Genomic DNA, 23598 nt, shown 5'->3' with positions numbered 1-23598 from the left:
AGGTGTTTACCGGGTCAGCTCTGTAGTAGGTGAAAGGATCCTTGGTGGAATGCTGTTTAAGAGACAGGAGACTTCAGAGATCTTTCACATTTTTTTCTTTATCTTTTCATTTACTGTCATTATTGTGTAACTAGTTGACACTTGCACGTTTTCACACTGCGCAGGTTTGAAAAATCAGATGTAAAATGCATGTAGCTCATAAATTTATTGAGTGATTTTATCTCTCTTTGAATTTGTTATTCAGGCTTTGTCTTACATCAGTAATGTCTCATAAATCAAGTAATCACAAAGAAAAAAAAATGATTTGATAGCTAGCTTGTCTTGTGTTAGCTAGCAATACAGTTTCATGTGTAAGCTAATCTTAATTGTTTTTCTGGTTTTAATGACTGTCCAAACATTTTCAGTGTTGCAGGCATCTAATTCTATTTCTTTTCTTTATACATTTCAACTAAATACAGTTCAGGAAAATTATGAGATTGCAGATATTTGTATCTATTACATTTTAAGTGTCCCAATTTCTGGTAGTGGGATTTGAATTCAATATAGTATTATGCTATGTTTAACCTGCAGAGTTCTGAAAAACATTTCGTGACTGGGAGAAAACCCATGAAACTAGGTCTGTATGTGTCTAGACTTGATGCCAGTGGATCCTGTGCAGCAGTAAAAAGACATTATATTAGTGTGTAAATCTGCCATGAGAGAGAGAGAGAGAAAGAGAGAGAGAGAGAGAGAAAGAGAGAGAGAGAGAGAGCAAGATCAGTATCAATCTATTGTTGCCTGGGCACACTCAAAAATAAGATAAGACAGGAGTACTGTATATTATTGGTCACTAACTGTATAAATGTTCCTTTAAAGGTACAACAGGGTCTAGAGTCCATATGTGTTCCCTAAAAGGAAATTACATTTTCTTCTCCAAAACATGAATCTTTGTAATCTTTCATTATAGAACTGAATAAAATAAGACAACATGATTTGTTTGGGCTTTTGACATCAACATGAATGATTCCGGAGGTCCGGAGCCTACCCAGAGTCACTGGAACACACCCTGGAGAGGTCACCAGTCCTTCACAGGGTGACACACACACACACCTACGGAAACTTTTTGAGTCAACAAACCACCTACCAACGTGTGTTTTTGACCATGGCAGGAAACCGGAGCACCCGGAGGAAACCCACGCAGACACAGGGAGAACACACCAACTCCTCACAGACAGTCACCCGGAGGAAACCCTACTACCTACTGCACCATCGTGCTGCTCTTAAAGTACTGTTAAGTTCCCTAATTAAAAGTGTGTATGCTTAAGGGTACCACCACAGAGACATTTTTTTCTGACTCACAGACAGCCACCCGGAGCGGGAATCAAACCCACAACCTCTAGGTCCCTGGAGCTGTGTGACTGCAACACTACCTGCTGCGCCACCGTGCCACCGCACTTATATTTTTTCTTATAAATTAAGGACATTGTTACTGTCTTCCTCTCCCACATTTTTTACTCTGCTTAACTCCTTCGTACACTTTAAACAATAAATAAATGTTCTTGGGTGTGACGTCATAGACAAACAACTGAGGGTTCTGTTAAGAGCCTTTCAACTGCTGGTCCTTTAAAGATCAATTTTACCAAAATGAGTTGCACGTTTATATTTACTAACATGTTAAATTTAGTGATTACATTTAGTCAGTATCCTTTAAAACACGCAAGTGAAATCTTACTAGAGAACGCGTTCCCTCATAAAACATTGTATATTTCCCATTCAGCATCCAATATCCCAATTTTTCACGTGATTTCTTACACGTATCCACAATTAGTTGGATATTTTGCTGTCCAAAGACAACCTTCGGGTTTCCATTTGCTACTCAATTATAAACACATTTAATATTTGAAATTTATGAGTAGATGGACTAATAGAAGTTCTCCTAAAAGACTAAAATAACTTTGCATGAACTTACAAAACTTTAAAGCTTTATGAGGTTTTGGTGGTTCATGTTTTTATGTAATATTTCATTTGATGTGAAATAGTAACGTTCATTTTTTTACGATGCTACACGTTGACCAGCAGAGGTCAGGCTTGACCCAGAATATTTGCCGCTCAATCAATGGCTGATTAGCTCAGCTGGTGGAGCCTATAAATAACAGGTGGCAAACCCACTTTAAAACTTCTCGTCTACACTTTCCCTTTCTTATCACCTCACATTTCCCTAAACTAGGTTTTGGTCCACAACGTTCTTATCACAGATATCTTAAGATGTGTACCATGTTGCTAAAAGCTGCTATGGTTTTGGTTATTCTGAATAATAAAATGGACGCTTACCCCTTTACTAAGGATGACATTGTGGCTGATAAAGATTGGAGACCCGGAGACAAATCCTGGAAGGACGACACTGAGGGTCAGGAACCAGAGCAGCTGAATAAAAACAGTGCTAGCTCTCCTGCTCCACAACTAACCCTCCTACTACCAGAGTCACAGAGGATCTTGGCTTCAGAAGTCTATGAAGACCTCTTCAAACCCGGGGAAGGCATAAAACCAATGTCTGGTCTGCTGAGCTCTATTCTGCTTCCAACAACACCTCCTAAAGCAGTCACCCCTCCTTCACAACTGAGACCTGTGGACATGCTGTGCCACCTTGACCGCATTTATGTGAGGGTTTTGAAGAGTCTGTTCTCCAACCACGATGCCTGGAAGCATCTGAAAGTGGGAACATGTGCTGTGAACCAAGCCACTGATCAACATTATTACTTCTTGAATCATCTCAATAGCTGTGATATAAAGCGTCAGGTGGGTATTCCCTGCTGAAACAGCATGGCGGGGACAGCAGGGCCAGTATATCGTTCATATCGTGGCATCTCCAGCTCAGCTCCATGCTTTTACACTTCTTTGGAGACTAGGACTAGATGCTGATGCTTGTGTTTTGGACAGTGGTGTACTTGTCAGGGAGCGTGATCATGCTGGATGACCTGGGGAAAAAAACCCCAGCAAAATCCTACTTAGGCCATCATGGAACTACTTTGTGGCAGCAGAACTGAACGGTGTAGTTAAATTTGAGGTACAACAGATGTGTATTTTAGGGAGTTACACCACTGTCTTACACTCTCAAACTAGACTGATCTCCTGTTTGTGCTTGGCTAATGTAAGTCCCCAGACAACACTTCTATTCTTGTTTTAGCTTATGGTTAGGGCTGTGCCATATCATTTTTGATTATATCGTAGTTTTTAAACCTATAAAAAACATCAATATTGTGGTGATAGTGATATTCGGAGTTACAGGGGTTGGACAATGAAACTGAAACTCCTGGTTTTAGACCACAGTAATTTATTAGTATGGTGTAGGGCCTCCTTTTGCGGCCAATACAGCGTCAGTTCGTCTTGGGAATGACATATACAAGTCCTACACAGTGGTCAGAGGGGTTTTAAGCCGTTCTTCTTGCAGGATAGTGGCCAGGTCACTACGTGATGCTGGTGGAGGAAAACGTTTCCTGACTCGCTCCTCCAAAACACCCCAAAGTGTCTCAATAATATTTAGATCTGGTGACTGTGCAGGCCATGGGAGATGTTCAACTTCACTTTCATGTTCATCAAACCAGTCTTTCACCAGTCTTGCTGTGTGTATTGGTGCATTGTCGTCCTGATACACGGCACCGCCTTCAGGACACAATGTTTGAACCATTGGATGCACATGGTCTTACTGGTGCAATGTGCAGTTAATGAAGATTGGCCACCAGGCTGCTCCAATTTAGCCATGGCTCTGACCAGAAGAAAATGTCCGTCTGATGCCTACAAAGCACTTTCGTTTTTGAAATGAAGGAATGGGATCGGACTGCGCAGCGCTGTATCACAGAACCTCCCTTCTTTGTGAACTCTTTGTAAAAAACAGTATTAATTAAATACTGTAAAGAATATTAAAACTTAATCGGGTCTCCCACGAACACGTCGTCTCCAAAGAGAATATAAGGACGAGATATAAGTACCACATATGGAAGTGGCTCGAATCTGATTTTAAATAGATTCAATGTGATTTGTGATCTGTGTCTCTCATATGACCAAACGGATCAGATTTGGGCCACTTTTACCTGGGCCATATTGCCCACCCCTACTAGTGTTTCCCGAATGCTGAAATAGTATTGATCCTTTACTGCCTGCCCTTGCCTCTGCTTCTAGGAAAATGAAAATGAAGTGATCTATTCAAACACACTCCACTACGAGCCAGCAACCACTGATTTTGTGGTTAGAGAGCTGCCATTTACTGTGACACTGGAGTGCCATTACACCAAGTGAGGACCTTCTCTCTAAATCCAGACAAATTACACGTCTCCAGTGAGGTTAAGGGTCAAAATCTTTGCTTTGCAGACATCACCGCGCCTATAAGGTGGGCTTCTGGCCTGAAGTGGCAGGTGAGACCATCCTTTGGGGACTTAAACCTGTGGTCTCCCTCACACCTGTAGACCGTAAGTAACTTTAAACCTTCACATTGCTTGGACACTTCTCTGGCCTTGTATAAAGACTCAGTGTCGTTAGAGAACATTAAATATTAAGGGCAATGTTAAGTGGAAGTTAATGTTGATTAACGGCAGACCCCTGCAATAAATAGCATTGCGCTAAAGAGGGAGGCTAGCTCTGCTGCCTTGAGCTCAAAGTTCTGGTGGATTTTATGGAGGCATAATGGATTTAATCTGCAAATTTAATGTTGTAACCAGGTCCTTATAGTTTTAGATTGTCATCAGGTGCATTTTACTAAACAAGCAGAATTTCTGGACCTTCAAAGTCTGTACTTCACAACACTTGCATGTTACGTGTACGCTGACAAGTTAGCATACCTACGCTGAGCGCTAAAGCTAAAGGTGGGTTCTTGGGAGCAGTGCCTTAGTTGCCCAAAGGCCATGGGTCTTCCAATAAATGATTCAATCTAAAGAGCTTTTGTAGCTTCATAATAATAATAATAAAAACATTAATAAGGTTGAGGGAACCTCGACATGAGGTTGAATCCCATTGTAAGGGTTTTCCAAGAGCTGTGTAATTTAATCATGTATGTCAGCACGTACCCAGCAAATGGTATTTAACCCTGTTCAACAATTTCCCCTACAGAATTCTGGAAGCCTCTCCCTGCTTGGTCTAGCCATGTTATTGGTCAACCCATATACTTTGAGGCTAAAGCTCCAATGCATGGGAAAGGGGGAAGGATATACTTGAACACATGCTACATCTCTACTTCGCCATCCACAAAGTCACATACTCCAAGATATTCAGTGCTGGAGAACTATGGGTAAAACAGCTGCGAATGCTAGCTTTAGTTTTATGTAATCTTTTGAAGAATTAATGCATCATGGTCAATCTTCTTGTACAGATGCATGGTTGACAGTAAGAAGACTGCTCACACCACGTTCTATCCGAGTGATGACAAGACTATACTAAGGTTCTCTGTGGGAGCTCTTGTCTTCAAAGGAATGCCACATCAGGCACCAAAGAAGGTAAACACATTGAGAAATGACTTATTCTATTTGTATCCTACACTGTTAGGAAAAACCTCTCACAGTGGATCTGTATATTTTCTGTACCTTTTTAGTTAGGGAACATAAATGGACCTTATTCTATTTGTAGGTCTTTAAATAGTTGATTTCATATGCTCTTTTTCATTTACCGTACTGTTATTTTCTTACTTATATATGATTAAAAGATACATATCTCACTACTTTCTGGAGAAGCGACCGTACCTTAAGTTTAGGTTATTAACAAGGATTTTGTCCCTCGTTGCTGCATATCAGCATCTGCTAATCTGTTAAGGATTTTAGGCAGCATTATTTAACATCTGCTGTGAGGTATTGATTATGTTCTTACATGGGAGCATTAGTGAGGTCAGGTACCATTTGTCAGATGATAAGGTATGGATTGGAAATATCACTGCAACTGGAAAGGTTCTGGATGGAGGTCCATCACCTCAAAATAGTTGGGCTGCTTGACAAAACTGGGGAGCTTTTTATCCATCTAGACGATGCTTGTGCTAGAAATTCGGCATTGAGGAGTCAGGAGACTGGAGTTCGGCGTTGACTGGTGTTTATTTACACATACACAGGATCATGTATGAGTACAACTGGGTGATTGCATTCTATCTCAGGATGATCTGGAGGTTCAGAGGTTTCCTTCACGTGCATGCAGAAAAGCATTGGTCATCAGTTTGTCACCAGTTCAGTCTATAGTCAGTTCATTCTGTACCCAATTCAGTCTGTTCTCAGTCCAGTCTCTAACTGTTGCCAGTCCAGTCTGGTACCAATCCAGTCTCACAACAAATATTACTAGCCTTGTATACATTGGAGAAATGGGGGAAGGGAATAGGAGGAAGAAGAGGAGTTTGAGGTGGGGTAAGGGCATTGATGAGAAGAAGGAAGGGGAAAAATAGGTGAGAGAGGAGTGGTATCATGTAAGGGGGGGGGGGGTGATTGGTGGGAACGGGGGATGGGTTGAGGGGTATAACAAAAGGTCACACAAAGCTGCAAAAAGACCATCAGGTTTCTCTCACTTGTCACTGAGAATGGTAACCTAAGACTAATGTTGCTGGTCCAGAGCACATTAGGGGATTTGGAGCAATTGGATTGATTTCCATTGTCAGCAGTTATTTGTACACTTTATGTATTTAAAAACAGAGCAATATGGTGCTCCAGTTGCCTCTCACAATCCAAAAACACATGTTGGTAGGTCAATTAGCTGTGTAAAATTGGCCATAGTTGTGACTTTGATGGCCTGCAATGGATCTGGGCCCTGTTCAGGGTATTACCCTGCCTGGTGCCCAACAATTCTGGGTAGGCTCCAAGCTAGTCTCAGCCATAAGTTAAGGGAAGGTCTGATACTTCCAGTGCATTAAATTGGACTCGCTGTCAACATTCTGAAAATTGCTTTCTGATCGGCTCTTTGCTGCCTCCTAGAATATGTCAAAATGTCGTGATCACAAAATGTCGTGTGTTGGTCGTTCTTTTCCTGCAGCAGTAGGCAGTTCTTGGCCAAAAGGGCGTAAAGGTGCCAGACTTTCCCTAGAGACTAGCTCCAGACTAACCTCAGCCCTGAACAGGAAGCAGTTACAGATAATGAATGAATGTTTGTGTATGTGTTTGTTTGTTTTTTTTTTTCTTTTCCCTCTTTACAGATTATGTATATACATTGTGAGATGACTTTTGGCCCAGAAAACCCAACTCCAAGTGCCAAGTCATGTTCATACAACACTGTTACAAAACGGTGAGATGAACTGAATTGTGTGATTTATTTAAAAAAAAAAAAAAAAGGCTTTTTATTTTTATTTATATTTTCCATCTCTTTGTCATTATTTCTGTTTCAGGTGGTCAGAGCTCTATGGAAAGGACTCTGTATGTGCTTGCTGTGACTCCACCTGTCCTGCTCCAGAGCCCTCAGGTCTGTGAATGTAACATGAAATTATTTTCATATCTCAATGATGACTTGATTAATATAGAGGTAGCTTACGAGTGCGCTACTGAAATTTATGCTAAAATGCTATTTACCCAGAAAACAAACAAATCACATTTTGACCATGAATCCATTAACATTTTTATTTATATATAAAATAAAAGTCTTGGTGTTTATAATGCAATTTTTATTTTTTTGTCTATGTTTTATACAGTGGGTACGAAGACGATCAACAGCAGGCCTTGGGAGCTGTATTTTGAAGACGATGATGGTCTTGAGCCTACACCTAAGACCTTTGTGTCATAGGATATGAAAGTTTGAGAAAATGAGACTTCACACTTACTTCTGCTGTTATTTGAGTTTTTATTGTACATTGTCCAATACAGCCACAATAATATGGGTTGTCTCTTTGCTTTGTACAGAATAATGCAGAGTGTGAATGTATTTATTTAAAAAGAAAAAAAATACAACAAACAAAACACACACTTATTATAGGCATAGGGCTTGGGTCTGTGCAGCTTTTCGTTAATTGGTTTTCCATTTCTAATCCTACAATAGAGAAAAGAAGAATGGCCCATTCCCTGTTCTGAATGATATAAATATCATTGATTAAAGGAAAATAAACTTTTCTACAACATAATTCATCTAAATATGATGAAATATGGACAAATGTAAATTAAAAGGTTTTTTTCATTCCTGCTTGTGGCTAATTGAGTTGGGCAGATTTTAGCCAGAAGCTTGAGTTTTTAATATTAATAGCCCCATATATTGTGAAATAGAGGAAATTATTCTGCTGGTAGATTAAAGATGAACATACTTGACCCATTTCATGATTTAATTAAAAATATGTGCAAGGACAGGGAACATATGCTGAGATTTCTAGGCATGTTGGGGGTATGTCCAGAGAGGGTGTTCGAAGGCTAATATAAGTGTGTTTGTGAAACCGCAACAGAATGATGACATTTGTGGCACGTAGTTATATCTATTAACTTCCTTAAAAAACAAAATATTAATTTACAGTGAACTATAATCAATATATATCAGATTCTAATATTCCCTGTATTCGTGGATTGATACATTGGAGGGAAAAAAAAAACACGAAGTTGATTACATTAAAAACATGGAAATCCTCTGAATTTTCTTTCGCAGGATTAGAAATGGAAAAACAATTATTGAAAGGTACACAGAGCATCTTGTTAGGTCACCTGTGATTTAGGCCCAAAATGCTCTCCCCAGGGGTTTCTACTTATGTACATCAGCTTTTGGACACTGACAGGAAAATGTCTTGTATCTCGTACGTACGTTGCATTACGACCACAACCAAAAGCTTAATGAACAAAAATGTTTTTGAGCAAAAGGGTGCAGGGAATACATGGATGTGGGCCATTTAATTGTTGAACTTGAAAGTTAATAGAAAAACAAAAATAGAATTAAAGTCCTGAAATGGTCCAGTTAATCCTTGGTTTCCTGGATTGTGCCTTTTATTTTCATTCATACAGTTTTCCATAGGTCATTCTGAGCATTAAACTGAAACATACTCCTGTATAAGCACTGGTGTATTTTTCACCAATTCTTGTAAGTGCTGCAGAGTTCTCCTGTGTAGCTCTGGATCTGAAATCTCTGGCAGAAAAAGGTTGGTGGGTTTGGCTAATTTAACACCTTTAGGAAGTCCTATGCTACTTGGCACAAGGGAGTTTCCCACTAAGCTGTGATGGAACCTGCATGCTTCAAGACTTTGTTGAAGAAATATTAGCATATCAGTCAATCTGCCAGCTAAATGTTCAAGTTTCCATTCTGTAGGCTTGGTGGCGAAGAGGACGTGTAGCAACGTCAGCTTCAAATGGTAATTGGTAAGCCCACATTTCCCTGTTAATGTGTTTTGGTTTTTGTGCAGGAAAGAGAGAATTTGGAGACATTGAATATGGCAGGAATCATATGGAAGGCTTTTCTTGAAGTGCTGAAGAAGTGCCTTTTCATAGCTAGCGAGAGAAATTGGCCATGCTGTGTCTGATGTTCTTTGGTCTGATGAAAGATATGAGACTAAATACAGATCTGAGCCTTGGATCTGCACCACAGGGGTTATATTGAACAGAATTACCTGTCCTGACCTGAGGCGCACCTTCAAAGCCCCAGGAGCAGCCTGGTTCCGAAAAGCAAGCTCAAACTCGTACTTATGACTGTTTTCTTCCCATGCTTTCCTAATAGTTTTCCTGAACCATCTGACTACTTGTGTTTTAGCAAGATATGGTGTATTCTCTGCACACAGTGGACCATCAAACGCATCCAGGACAACACTTTTTGTTTCATTATGTGAATGGATTAGACATAGCATATCGTCATCATCCTTTATCCCAACACTGCAAGGGCAGCCATTTGAAGAGTTTTGAACTTTCAACAGTTTTATCCTGCCACTTCCAGGCATATTGAGTTCAAAGTCGAAGCTGTATGAATTTGGGGCAATGATGCGTACGTATAAATCACACACTATTGTCTTACCTGTAGCCCAGAACTCATATAAGCTCCCTACACCAACAAAATCTCCAATTTGTAAGTCGTTTGCTTTAATGCTAGTACGTTTGGCAGCTTCAAGAAGCTCGTCCACAAAACCCTCCACAAAATCGCATACTTGTTCCTGTGTGCTGGGAGGAATTTGGACACACTGCTCATAAAAGCAACTCAAAACTTTGTGGTCAAGGACAGATATCTTGGCTGATATGCTAGTAGCTAATGAGATTGTTTTGCTATCCATATTGGAACTCGGTTTTCCTGAAGTTTTTGATTTCCTGGCAATGAGTTTCCTGAGAAGACGGATCACTGAAAACAGGGAGAGACCTTTCCACAAATACCAGGTGTAGGCGTTTTCTGACAAAAGTTCTTGATTTTGTTCCTGACTTGAACTAGAAGGTTTTTGGTCCGCGTGTGGTGTTTCTTTAGCAGTCAGGCTATCTTTGCTATCAACCTCAGGCATTATCTCATCTACTCCTGTCATCAAGTCTTTCTGCATTTGGAGTTGTTTAGCTCCCTCTGATGACATGCTATCAAGAGATGGGTCCTCATTTTGAGAAGCTTGAAACCATTTCCCTCTGAATCCGTTTATTATCCACTGAAAAAATGACTCCTTTTCATTCTGAGGAATTTCCTTATCTTCTTTAGATGGTGTTTGTATGTCAGTAGTTTCCACCTGATTTGCATTTGAAGCTGATGATGATTGAACATCACTCAGAGTCTCTGTATCATTAACATGGTGAGGGTCTTCCGTCTTTTGCACTGATTCCCCATCCTGCTGGTGCATTAATTCATTTCCTTTAGACATGGTTTCCTTGGTTTGATCATGGCCAGCAGGTACAGGTACATTTGAGGCTTGTTTAAAAACTTCGCCAACATCTTTGTCAGTCTGTAATTCATCAGACTTGTCTTTTGTTAACGACGTATGTTGGCGTATATCCTGGTCTTTGCTTGATGGGATTTGGTGTCCATTTGGTGTCCCTTTGCCATTTGGCAGAAATGGATGAACATCTGACTCCTGGCCCTCCCCCTTTGTCAACCTGTGATGACTTTGTGACACTTGTGGTGGCTCCATGGCAACAGATTGCATTTCCTGTTCCAGCTTGGCCCCCTCCTTCTGCAGCACATGCTCCCGCTCTTGCAGGTCCATAGTAATGTTGCCCTGCTCTTCATAGACGGTGTGGTCCTTTAGGCACAACATACTGACCAACACCACACATACTCGCAGAAACACCTCCTCCATCCTGAGGCAAAATATGAAATTTGGTCATCACTTCAAATAAGTTGAAAATACAGTGAAAATCTAACATGAAAGCTGCATGAAATCTTTTTCTTAATACGCCTTACAAACTAGTCCAGCGTGGGAAGATGGTATAATTAGAATACAACCTTAGGTTCTGGCTGATGCACAGAATTTATAAACAAAAGCATTTTAAAAAACTGTTTTTCATGCTAATTAATTTTTTTCTGAATTTACATTGGATCTAAAGTTCTTAGGCAGTAGATCACAGGGCACTCACCTTAAATGTCAGTATCTAAACCTTACATTTACGTCTGGTGATGCAGCCAGAAGCACAATTTCAACTTCCTGGTTTAAAGAAATAGGTAGCTTCCTTTTCTGACTTTAGCAATTCATATTATTATTTTGTTAAAATGATTACCTTGGCTTAATGCAAAGTCATTTGCCTTTTCAGTCCACCTACCTGTATATTTATGTTCTTAAAGCCAAAGTTAAAAGAGCACCGCTGCATCAGTGTTTGAAACTTGCTCTGAACCGTTTCTTCCTACTGAGGATGTTGGTTGTCAGATGTAGGCAGACTTTGACAACACACTTCCTGTGTGCTCTGCCTGTGTGACTCTTTCCTCTCTGTCTGAAGCACCCTAACAGTACAAGCTGCCTCCAGAGAGCTTTCTCATTGTCACAATAATATCACGACTGACCACAAAGGCTTAAAGCACTCGCTGTTAGCACAATGTGTTGATGTTAGTTGATTTGAAGCTTACTGCCAATAGCCAAGTAATTCAATAACTTAACAGAGATGTGCTTAGATGTGTTAAATATAATTCAAACACTGATAATATTGAAGGAATAAGTAATAGTAGGGAGGGTTTTTTTTTTAAATATTTAAAATAAAAACACATCACAGTCCATGTAATACGTTTGATTACTTTTTTTTTTTTTTTTACCTGCCATAAGGTGTTTAAGTTTTACAATCACTCATCAGTGACATAGGCCTTGTTCGGTCAGGAATAATTTGAATAGGGTGAGGCAACTCTGCCTGAGTACATTGTCAACTATGTAAATACAAGAGGCTTTTTCCTACAGATTTTTATAGGAACAAGAAAGCATTATAATATATTGCATGTGTGAAATTGTTATGATTAATTATTAAGATGCATGGCATTCATGGTAATTTTGTATATATTGAATCTTGAGGCCGTGATTACAGGACGGGGGTAGCAGGTGTGTGTGTGTGTGTGTTGTTCAGCTCCACCCTCCACTCTCAATGTGGTTGCCTTTTTTCAAACCCTGGAAACTACATTGAAACTTCAGAGGATACTCGTGCTATTACGACACATGCTTCAACAACTTCTCATTGGAATATTACAACACTTCTAACACCTCCTAAAACCGTGTAAGTAGATCCAACTTTCTGTCTGTCTTACATGAATTGGTTTACGTACATGGTCATTTTGAGGAGTCATTTTGTGTGTTGCCAATGATGAAATGTAAAATTTAATGGAGTTAAGTGGGGTTTTAAGTTTAGATTTAATGTCTACTACTGTGAAATGGCAAAATTATACAATTTTATTAATTAAAACTCCCATAATGTTAAACATTTCTTAATGTATCTTTCCTTCTTAAACAGGTTTGTTTTAAAAAACAAAGCAAACCAAAATGGATAAGTTTCGTATGATGTTCCAGTTTCTTCAGTCAAACCAAGAGTCCTTCATGAAGGGCATCTGTGGCATCATGGCCCTGGCTAGTGCCCAACTCTATGCCATTTTTGAGTTCAACTGCCCTTGCATGCCTGAGTACAATTACACATATGGGATTGGCGTACTGGTCATCCCAGCCGTTTGGTTCTTTCTGCTTGGCTTTGTCCTAAACAATAATGTATCCATGCTAGCTGAAGAATGGAAGCGCCCAACTGGGCAACGAGGCAAAGATCCTTCAATCCTACGTTACATGTTCATTTCCATATGTCAGCGCTCCTTGATTGCGCCTGCTGTTTGGATTTCAGTGACATTAATGGATGGAAAAAGCTTCCTTTGTGCTTACAGTGTGGACCTGGATGTCTCTCTGTTCGGCAATATAACTGTACATGGATTATCAGAACAAGAACTCATGAGGATGCTTGCCAAAATCCCCTGTAGAGATATATTTGATGGCCATCGTGTTATATCTCAGGAAGCAGCTACCAGATACATACAGTGTGTGTCACAGGTATGGGACAGCATGAAATTGTCTTGTTCTTTGTCCATTTACATTTAAGGTAATCCCTAAAAACGAATTGATTTATTAACTTATTTAAATTACTATGGAAATATGGGCCTTTTAGTTAGCCCAAGATGACAATCACTGCTGAATTACCAGTTTGAGTTGACTCACTTTGTCCTTATCTCTTGAAATTCACAGGCATTTGGCTGGCTTTTCCTGCTGCTCATTACAGTCATTGCTTTCATGATCCGGGCCATTCGTCCTTGTTTTAGCCAAGCTGCCTTCCTCAAAACTAAATATTGGTCACACTATGTCGATATTGAGAGAAAAATGTTTGATGAGATGTGCACGGAACATGCAAAGAGTTTTGCTAAGATCTGCATCCAGCAGTACTTTGAGAGCATCAGTGGGGAGCTGCACAGCTTCCATGGCCAGTTGCATGGGGACGACAGTGATGACGATGATAATGAAAAGCACAAAGACGATGAAGATAAACTGCTGGGAATTTGGGCCAAGGAGGATATGAATAAAGCTTTATGGAACTGGCACACATGTAAACCTGCTTTAAGTCTGAGGAGGGAGGGAGTTGGTGAAGATACTAACACTCAAGAGAAAGGTCTCCTGAATAATGATGCTAGAATAAATGGCACCACAGTTGGTTATGACAATGCTAGTTTTAGCATAGATCAAAAGGGGTTTCAAGATGGACGCAGTAATTCTCATTTTGGCACCAATCACAATGACTTTTCACATAAGTCTGTCAGTGCTAATGACAGCATGAACCAGCACACCTTTGTAAATGGAGGGGATTACCCATCAAGCACTATTCAGAAGAAAGAGTGGGCTGTATATTATAGTAAGGTCTGAATATTTCATTGTCCAGAGTTCCATTGGTATGGTTGTCTTATTCCATTAAAAAAGTGCTGATTAAAAAAAGTGCACATTTTAAATGACAAAAGAAACCATGGCAATTCACTGCCAAATCACACTACCACAGATTTAGGCGCTATATGCATCTACATATTAAACACATTACTTCCTTAGTGATAACTAAAGGAGAATTTCCATTTATTTGATTACTCATGTGACTACTATTAGACATTGTTTATAGTTCCAACAGATACTGATCCTCCATTGTTATGGCTAGCTGTGCATCACAGGGTGTTGTCCCTCTATAGAGCACTTTCATCTTTGGGACATGCCATTGACAAGAGCAGTTTAGCCATCCATAGGCAAATGTCCACAAACATCACATTGTCTAGGAAAAGGATCAAAGCCTACCACTCTCACTGTAACATGTAGGTATTGTAAACCCATGTCACTGACTCTGTGTCTTGCAAATTAGGGCAGAGAGGCAATAGTAGAGTCATGCTGCTTTACATATTGATGAAGAAACAAGGTCACTTTGTTCATGTCTACCTTTGTTCACCTCTCAAAGTGAACATGTAGACTTCGATCTGATAGCTGGGATATTTAATTATCTAGTTATTTATATAACTGAATGGGTTTGTGTTCTATTATTGTGGGTAAATGCTGCACTGAAATAAACTGATTGTAATACTGATTAATGTTTTGTTATTGTTTTCTTGTAGGTAAGTTTCACTTTAACATATTGGCTAGTAGACGCCTTCAAACAAACAAACAAACCTTGTCTCAAGTGGATGAGAGAACAAAGAGTGCTATTTTACTGATCCCAGCAGAGGGCATAGTTTAGTACAGTAGTTATTTATGTATAGTGAGAAAAGACCTATACTAAACTATTGTGGCACTTATTCACAACAGTGATCATTTAAATATAGTGAACATTCATGTTATTAATTGTGTTACTTTATTTTAATCATTTGATACTTTTTGGCAACATTTAAAGGCTCTTAAATAAATACACAACCACACACTTGAATAGTATTCGTATTTCAAAGTCGTCTTGGAGATCCACACTACTTTATCCACAAACAGAAAGAACTTCTTCGTAGATCAGCAATAATTTATTTGGGATTTGTACGGTGATCATATATATTTTATCTACAGAGTGTATTTAAATACATATTAAAAGAACACTAGGTAAGATTTGGTATTTTTCCTCCTTAGCTCCCCCTACAGTTGCAGAGTGCAATTAATTTCTACAGCACTGTCCTGAAATCAAGGGGGAGGGAGTATTATGGTGCTTTTCCACCGCATGAGTCTGGCTCTGCACGACTCGGCACGCTTAAACTTGGCACTTTTCCACTGGCAGGGCTCCCCAGTGAAATGAAGCCGGTGACGTTGCAAAAACCCTGTCTCTAATGGTGCTTGTCCACCATGTGAGGCCGGCTCCATACAGTGGAAAAGCGCCATAACAGGAATCACTGGCTTTGAAAACCAAAACAAAGGCAGCGGTAAAGTTACGCGCTGTTTACTCATTGTGTATTTGCGTGTTGTTTTTGTTTTTTGGACTGAATACAGCTCTAGAACAGTTTTCCATTTTACTTGTTGCATGTTTGACTACATTTAGCCAGTGGAAAAGTAAAAGAGCCCTGCCAAGTCGAGTAGAGTGTAGGTTCCATGCAGTGGAAATGCGCCATTATAGGGGTTGGTTTCCTTCCCTCCTTTTAAAGTTAAATATTACGGTTTCTGCAGTGCTGACCCTGGAGTGGCAAGGACAGAGGCTCTCTATTACATGTCAGTAAATAATCACAATGACTCTGAAGCTGTAATTTTAAGGTAAAAATAATATTGAGTGTTTCCTTTAAGAAATGGTCAAATAAAAATCTATTCCTATTTTATATTCAGCCATATACCGATTGTCTAAAAGCAATCTTGTTTACATTTGTCCAATAAAATATTACAGAACCTAAAAAGATGTGCATGCTTTTGTTACTGTCCAGTTAATATCATTATTTCAACATTAACATAAATGGTATATTACGTGGCCACTAATGAAACCAATAGTGACAGCACAGCACTGAGTTCATATAGTCCCGATATCTCGGCAGAGATAAAATGCCTCGGAGGGGGATGTACACTGACACTATCAGCAGCTGTTAGGTCTAAAGCGGACAGAATCCCTTACTAGCGAGGGGGTGGGCTTTGTTAAGCCATTTCTGTATGTGTTGAGACATGTTTATATTCATCCACGAGAGCAAGGCAGAGCAGTATAGGCTCATGTCAGACAGTTAGTAGGTCAAACTGTAATACGCACAGCTTCTGAGCTGTTGTTGCCTGGTCTCTGGCTGTCACTCTCACTCTAATGTTTCCTCTCCCTTTTCCCTTCTCTCTTTCATGTTTTGTTTTCATCTATCAGTGTTTTGTTTTTCTTGCTGCATCTAGTCTGTCTTTTGCTGCTGATACAATGAGAGAGAGGTCATCCTCTGCAGTCAACCCTAAAAAAAGATGAGAGAGAGAGCGAGAGAGAGATTGGAGTAGGGGGAATAGCACGCAGGACGGCAGGAGGGAGAGGGAGGGAGGGAGAAAGAGAGAGAAAGAGTGGGTGAGCGGAGTTGCGAGGCAAACCCGGGATCACATGAGCACATATCTGTTTACAAACTGAAGCTGGGAGGCCGAGGCAAGCGGAGCAAGAAACAGAGGAGCTAATACTCTGGGGCCTGACACATACACATACTCCACCCAGGACCCTTTCGCAAGAACAAGGAAATCTGGATGAAGTGAAATCTATCATCAGCCATTGTGGGTTTGTTTTTTTCCCCCCTCCTCTTGAAGAAGGAAGGATTCAGAGACCAGATGGTTTGAGGCGGAGAGAAAAACACTCCCCCACATAGGCTGCATACAAGCAGATGCACAGAGTGAAGAGAAATACCAGCCTCAAGCGAGCTGGAGGGTGGTGGAATATAGGTCTGTATGCTTCCTTTTGTTTCTGTTTTTTGGAAGGAGGCCTGCATTTGAAAGAACATCCCTCTCGAATCAGCCATTTTCAGAAAGACGGACAGAGACAGAGGGCGCGCAGGACTCTGGAAAAAGGAGAATGACATCAACGAGGGACGAGGCTGGTCCAAATCCTTTGTGACAGATAGGGCTTGTGAAGCTGGACAAAGACCATTTCTCAAAGGGATTTCCTCCAAAATGGAGCATCGCCCCTCCACTGCCCTGGACCATGCCTTTGTGTTTTAAATAGTTGGGACAGCTCTTTGGAGGTCACTAGACCCGAAAAGTCCACATAGGCTGTCATTATCAAGGAATTGTACTCAATATCCATCTAACTGTCCAACTGTGGCTACGACACTAAACGTGCTCTGATGTTGCTGCTTATTTTCTGTCAGGACCTCGACTTGTTTTCTTTCTCCAGAGCCTAGAAAAACAAATAGGGGCACCGTCGACGTTAGTATGAAAACAAGCTCTTTGTCTTTGTCACAAGGCAACCGTTTGTCAACAACGAACTAATAATAGTAATTCTTTTTTGTGTGTAATATCCACGACGAGTTAAGAAAAAAAAAATGAGACGAGGAAACGAATGAGGTAAAGACAATTCAAGTGTGGGCGAGTGAGTGGTTCAAGCTTCTCTTCGAGCTTCCGCAATTTTTGTAACTTCGGACCGTTAGCTACATCTGACAGGAAAAATAAAGAGGACTCGACGGTTTGCTTTCGCCGTTTGGCTGACAGTCTCGTCTGGAGGAAAAGTGTGAGGCTGCGCGTTTGTTTCGGACTCTCTCAGCCTTCACTTCACCTCAGAAACCCTGACCATACCGAGCTAACGCTAACGTTTCGGAGTCGAGTTACATGCAACCACTCCAATGGTGTAACGGTGAGCAGCTGCACTGAACCAACTCAACTCAACCTTCAGAGACCACTACACCCTTCCCCACAGCCGTGGCTTTCACACATTCAGTGTTTACACCCTGTGTTACCGTCTACGCCGTTTTCCTTCCTTTAACTCTCTCCTTAGGGAACGCAAGCTGACGTTTTAAACTGTTGCCGTACTGACTCATAGGCCTAGTATTCGCCTCCATGATTTCATGTTTACACACGACTACGTGGATTCAAGTCCAGTATCGATTCTGAATCACCTTATTCATTTCTGTTAAATCTACTCTTATTCTCTGTCTAGTATTTCTCTGGTCCTTGATGTCATCTGTTTGCACTTATGTCAGGGCTAGGCTATATTCATCATTTTATATTCAAAAAACATTGTTGTACTGTAACATTTCATCTGTCATAGCCTAGGCTGTTTACCAACAAAAGGGATGTGGTGATGACTATATTAAAACACACGCTTTATGGCCTAAGATGGGCCCATCTCCTAAACCCAGATTAAGGCGACTATATAAACCCATCAGCTCTTGATATAGTCTAATAATTATAATAAAATCATATACTGGAAACAGGTGTAATATGTTTCATAGCATGTCCTTTTGTATGATTTAATAAGATGAAGCATGATTTTCAGGCACTGCTACATTTTTATAAATATATAACATAAAACAAAAATTCTTATGCTGTCTTTCGCAGATTTGAAGCATAAGCATAAAATAATGATGCTGTCTTTGTCTATGAAAGCTGCTGTTATATTCACCCCTACCTACAGCCTCCAGAATTACCGAAGTTTACAGTAATCCCAGTGTTAGGTACCCATCCCCCCCTGCAGTAGTTAAAGTAAAAGCTTTGTCTGGGGAATTTCTATAAACACCTCTGTTCTTACTGCTTACTTTGTTTGTTTGTTTTTCTTTACAAAGAACGTAAGCAACCAGCTTCAGCAAGTTTTTACTGTATGAATGAAGGTGTTTAGCAGTATGTTCCAAATTCCTTATGTATGAATGGAGATCCTTACAACGCACACACACATACACACCAGCTGCCTGCCCCCTTCTCTAAAGGGCCAGATGGCGGTTTGTTGGAGGTGGTGCCACAGTCGACCATGTTTGATTTGTGCATAGCTAATTACCCAGACTCTACCCTTGCCACCCAGCGTGTGGGCAGTGTCCAGAAGCCAGTGGCTTTAGATGATAAATATTTGGATTTAGCATCTTATCTTTTATGATAAACCAAATCAGCTGCTATGGGCTAGGTGTACACTGGTATCAGTACTGACACTGGATCTGTATCATCTTAAAAAAGTACATGTATTGGTAATAGAGAGTATATTAAGCAGTATGGGACTATTTCACAATTGAGACAAGCAAACGCAAAAATGCTCAATGCCAATTCTGTTAGTATTTTTAGTGGTGGTATTTTAGTGGTATATGTGAACCAGAAAGTGCCATTCATTCAAGCCAAGTGTGTTATGTTAGTGATGCAGAATGCTGTGTTTATAAACACAGGAGTTATAAGCATGTGTTAATTAGTTATCTATATAAAAATATATTATTCATGTCTGAGATACTTGAGGATAAAAAGTTTCTACAATATCCCCCACTTATCTGTATGTTTATGTGAATGTGTGTGTATTTAGGCTGCCTCTGTGGTCTAGGGCTGCAGCGTTCAGACTGCGATATGACGTCCGAGGGTCTGTATCACCTGCCGCTCAATGTATATGTCATCGTCCTGGGCATCGGTCTGTTTGTCTTTATGCTCAGCGTGATATTCTGCTGCTACCTGTTCAGGTACAAACACCTGTGCTCACTCTGTAATGTTACCTGTTCTGTTGAGAGGTCACACCCCCACACTTGGTTTCAGACAGCCTGTCGGTATAACACTTTGACATTCATTGTGTTTCCCAACATTGATTCAGATGAAGTTTGTGTTATTTTGCAATCATTTCCTGTCGGTCCGTTTAGAGGGAAATTTTAGCACAATGTGAAAACCCACAGGAGATTCAAATTTAAGGAACCATTTTTGGTAAATATGTATTACCAAAAATTCATAAGAATCAGTGTCATGGATCACTGTTCTATTATGAAACAAGTTCTCCATTTTAGATGGTTGCTTCAGAACTGTATGCTGTGTCTTGGCACATGAAACTTGGTGATCATGCCTTTGTTTTTTTATTTTATTTTGCAGGTTGAAACAGCAAGACACTAGACAGCAGTACAGTTACAATGAGGTAGGTTATTAAAGCTAACAGACTTCTCCAAAGTTTTGTCCTAAGAAAACCTTGTAGCCCTGCTTTAATGTAGAAGTATTTAAAGCTGACAATGCACTTGTAGTCGTTTTAAATGTCTGGGAGCTAAATGGACAAGTTTGAACATCTTAGAGCCTGGTAAAATGGTGTCAATCAGCAAAAAACTATTTTCTTTTCTGCATATATAAGCTTTTCTCGCTGCATTATGCTACAGATGGTTTTCGATAATTCCTGCTCAGTTGGTCAAATGTAGTGACCATAAAAACAGTCTAAGCTTTACAGGCTTTCCCTGAACCTGAATCTTAAATCCTTATAGATCAATGACCTTGACATCTGGGTCAGTAAGTGCTTAGGTTTAGTTTTTACGTACAGAGCAATATCTTCAGCTTGTTATAGAGTCCATGCATGGACTTCCTGGAGAAAACCGAAAGATGAGGTGGCAATGTGTCCTGCCCACACAGAGCAGCTTGCTCAAAAACATTTTCCTTCCTGGTTTTCTCTTAACAGGTGGTGCTGAAAGGGGCGGGGAAGAAGCTGAGCCTGCTGGGAGTATGTATTCAGTCTCTGATGTGGTTAATGTGTGTTTCATATGTAAACTAAATGCCTTTTGGTTTTGGAAATGATGTGCGTAGGCATGCTTCCTTTCTACCGATTAACTGCCTTGGTTTACACACAGGTTTGTGCACCACTTCTGCCATGATCATATACAAACAGAGTATAAACATACAAAAACAAAACAAAAAAGACATAAGGTATAACAGCATTCACTTTGCTCTTGCAGTCACCCCTGGGGCACTTTAACTATCATGAATACCAGATCATCCACCATAGCAACCACCTGGAATATCTTAGGAATTACTTAGAAACATCCTATCAGCCACTTAGTAACATTGAACCACCTGAGACACCCTATCAACAACATAGCAAGCACAAAAGAAAAAATCCATATCATCACCGTAGCATCCATTTAGCAAAACCAACCAATTTGCAAAATACAGTTTCTGCCTAGTTACCACTTAGCAACAGAATAACAAGTGCCTGGAATGCCCTAGCAACACCCGGAGCCACTAAGATTATGCAGCTTTATGTTTACTTTGGGAGAAGCATTTTTTAAAAATTATTTAAACTCAGTTCATAATAAAAAAAAAGAAGCTAAAATTGTTAGCGGGCTTTTAAACCCAGCTATCACTGTGTAAGTAAGCTCATGCTAACTTGGTAGCATTTTGGAGCATTATTATAGAATTAGGTTCTTAAAATTCAAACTTATCATTAATAATTACTTACTATCATAGTAACCGTTGCCGTTAATATGAAACAGTATGTCAAAACTACAAGAAATATTCTCATTATTATGACTTACTAAATGGCTATATTTTTTCGGAGTAAGGTAAGGAATGGGCTTCCATATAAAGCTAATAACAACTTTGTGGTTGAACATTACAGGAGCTGCAGCATAAAATCACTTTTACAAAAATGTCTGCTTATATTTGATAACAGAATTATTGATGTAGTTTTAGTTTATCATTGAAGTCATGGACTAATGTGGAACAATATGGTTGTTTTAACCTGAAATGTCTGCTGGCTGCTTTCAGCTACATAAGCAACCTTTATTTATTTTATTTACAGATTCCTAGCTTTAGATTTTATATAAAATAAATGTTGGCTGTATTACAGTGTGGCTCCAGCTCTAATCTTACGAAGCTAAATTCTGACACTAGACGTATCATTTTATCTTGGCTGATTGACTACGTCTGGGGAAAGTGGAAAGGTCTTTACAACTAATCATATGTTGTCTGTTCCTTGCAGCAGCCCTGTGCGGTGTGTTTGGAGGAGTTTAAAGCCCGTGATGAGCTGGGTGTGTGTCCATGCTCACACACCTTCCATAAGAAGTAAGTGCTAGGAACATTGAAGCAACACTTTACAGACACCTTTCAGAAGACTGTTTACACCATGTATCATGGATTTGCCAAGTGTTACAAACTAGAGGACATGAGGAAAGTGTTTTGGCTGCACTGGGTGGAGGCCAAGGATTAGTCTAAAAGCAGATAAAATATCAAGAGCATCTTATTGGTGCCAGCTTCTGATAGTGCTTGCGTATTTATTTGCAACTCATGCTAGTGAGGTGTGCTTACAAATTATCCAAGAATAGCTCAATGATTTAAAGTAACATTGCACACAAAATATGCTGCTTTAATTGGCTCGTAAACACAGTCGCCACCAAGACAAGGTCAGGCTTACTTGAAAGATGATTGGATTAGCTATTTACATGTCTGGTTCATATTCAAGTACTGATTGAGCGTTTTTAGGAAGTGACGTGGGGAGCACTTGCTGTTGAACTCTGTGGCACTTGAACAATCTTTTAATGTTCAGTAGTCTCATGCTTCAAAGCGTTTCCACTGTTATTTTCAGGTGCCTGTTGAAATGGCTGGAGATCCGCAGCGTCTGCCCCATGTGCAACAAGCCAATCATGCGACTGCACAACGATAACACTCCACGCGGCGCTGAGGGGCCACAAGACCCTGAAGAAGTGTGACCCTAAAATGTAAAAACCCCAGCAACAACAAAAAAATTTGGCCAAAGGCCATGTTTATCATCTCCAGTACTGCCACCATTGGAGCACACAGGATCTGACCCATCACCTTCGGAGGTGATAGGATTAAAATATAGCTCTCCATTATGCACCAACCTTTTGGAGGCCTAGTGGACTGTCTGCTGTCATCATAAAGAAGGGGCAACGTGTACTGCATTGCCTCCATTCAAGAATTAGCACTCAATTGGCAAAAGCCAAAAATAGCCCCTGATTTACTCAACAACGTTCTGTGAATTGACCCGAGTTATTCAGCAAGGCACAAGGCGTGTGTTCTAGGCAAGGTCGAAGGTCAAGAGGGAGGTAAACATCTCGGTAGTCCACCTCAGGAGGGGGGGGGCAGTGTCTAAGCAACCAGCTAATGAGGAACAGCACTGAACTGGAGCATCTGTATTAAAAGCACTACTGCTCACAAGGAGTGCTCTACTATGAGCAGAATTGTCTAACTGCAAGAGAGTCTGCCATGTGCTGATGTTTTACAGCTATAGAGAGTAGTTGAAAGTGTATTGTCTGTTCGACTGGTACTACAAGTCTTTAATTGGGTTTGTCTAGTGCTTATAAAAGAAGAGGGGAAAAAATAAAAAAAAAAATAATAAAAAAAGATACAAGTAACCAGCAGATACAATGTACTTCCCCATTATTAAATATGTTTAAAGGTCTCCAGTGACCATT

The 23598-nt window shown here is 40.1% G+C and overlaps 5 protein-coding genes across 6 annotated transcripts in view; 3 read left to right on the top strand and 2 right to left on the bottom strand.

Annotated features, from left to right (window-relative positions):
• The window catches only part of col17a1a (collagen, type XVII, alpha 1a), a 40523-nt gene extending 39359 nt beyond the window's left edge, over window positions 1-1164 (bottom strand). The window contains exon 1 of the mRNA XM_066662121.1: window positions 1124-1164. The gene's annotated coding sequence lies outside the window, so the exon portion shown is untranslated. The remainder of the gene's footprint in view (window positions 1-1123) is intronic.
• Window positions 1165-2168: 1004 nt separating this feature from the next.
• Window positions 2169-8653, top strand: zp3c (zona pellucida glycoprotein 3c). Its single transcript, XM_066662222.1, has 8 exons — window positions 2169-2775; window positions 4156-4268; window positions 4345-4442; window positions 5080-5257; window positions 5339-5462; window positions 7130-7218; window positions 7319-7392; window positions 7619-8653. Exons 1-8 carry the CDS (start codon window positions 2245-2247, stop codon window positions 7708-7710), a joined length of 1299 nt encoding a protein of 432 aa, XP_066518319.1. The 5' UTR covers window positions 2169-2244; the 3' UTR covers window positions 7711-8653.
• LOC136687692 (inositol 1,4,5-trisphosphate receptor-interacting protein) lies at window positions 8649-11702 on the bottom strand. The gene is made up of 2 exons (XM_066662221.1): window positions 11613-11702; window positions 8649-11153 (listed from the first exon to the last, which is right to left on the bottom strand). Exon 2 carries the CDS (start codon window positions 11150-11152, stop codon window positions 8927-8929), a length of 2226 nt encoding a protein of 741 aa, XP_066518318.1. The 5' UTR covers window position 11153; window positions 11613-11702; the 3' UTR covers window positions 8649-8926.
• LOC136677997 (calcium homeostasis modulator 1) lies at window positions 9117-14218 on the top strand. The gene is made up of 4 exons (XM_066655743.1): window positions 9117-9254; window positions 12399-12543; window positions 12780-13357; window positions 13550-14218. Exons 3-4 carry the CDS (start codon window positions 12809-12811, stop codon window positions 14216-14218), a joined length of 1218 nt encoding a protein of 405 aa, XP_066511840.1. The 5' UTR covers window positions 9117-9254; window positions 12399-12543; window positions 12780-12808.
• A 2623-nt stretch (window positions 14219-16841) lies between these two features.
• zgc:175214 (uncharacterized protein LOC557610 homolog) lies at window positions 16842-23581 on the top strand. 2 transcript variants are annotated; one of them, XM_066661390.1, is made up of 6 exons: window positions 16842-17800; window positions 19731-19881; window positions 20279-20321; window positions 20847-20888; window positions 22146-22228; window positions 22749-23581. In XM_066661390.1, the coding sequence occupies exons 2-6, from the start codon at window positions 19772-19774 to the stop codon at window positions 22870-22872; spliced, it is 402 nt and encodes a 133-aa protein (XP_066517487.1). In that variant the 5' UTR covers window positions 16842-17800; window positions 19731-19771; the 3' UTR covers window positions 22873-23581. The 2 variants fall into 2 exon arrangements, with proteins under 2 accessions (XP_066517487.1, XP_066517486.1); XM_066661389.1 differs by having other exon boundaries at window positions 16843-18086; window positions 22749-23580.
• The last annotated feature ends 17 nt before the right edge of the window (window positions 23582-23598 follow it).

Source organism: Hoplias malabaricus, chromosome 2 (assembly GCF_029633855.1).
Source record: "Hoplias malabaricus isolate fHopMal1 chromosome 2, fHopMal1.hap1, whole genome shotgun sequence".
Taxonomy (NCBI): Eukaryota; Metazoa; Chordata; class Actinopteri; order Characiformes; family Erythrinidae; genus Hoplias; species Hoplias malabaricus.
Note: the sequence above shows the minus strand (reverse complement) of the source record. Positions and strands in the feature narration are given on the sequence as shown.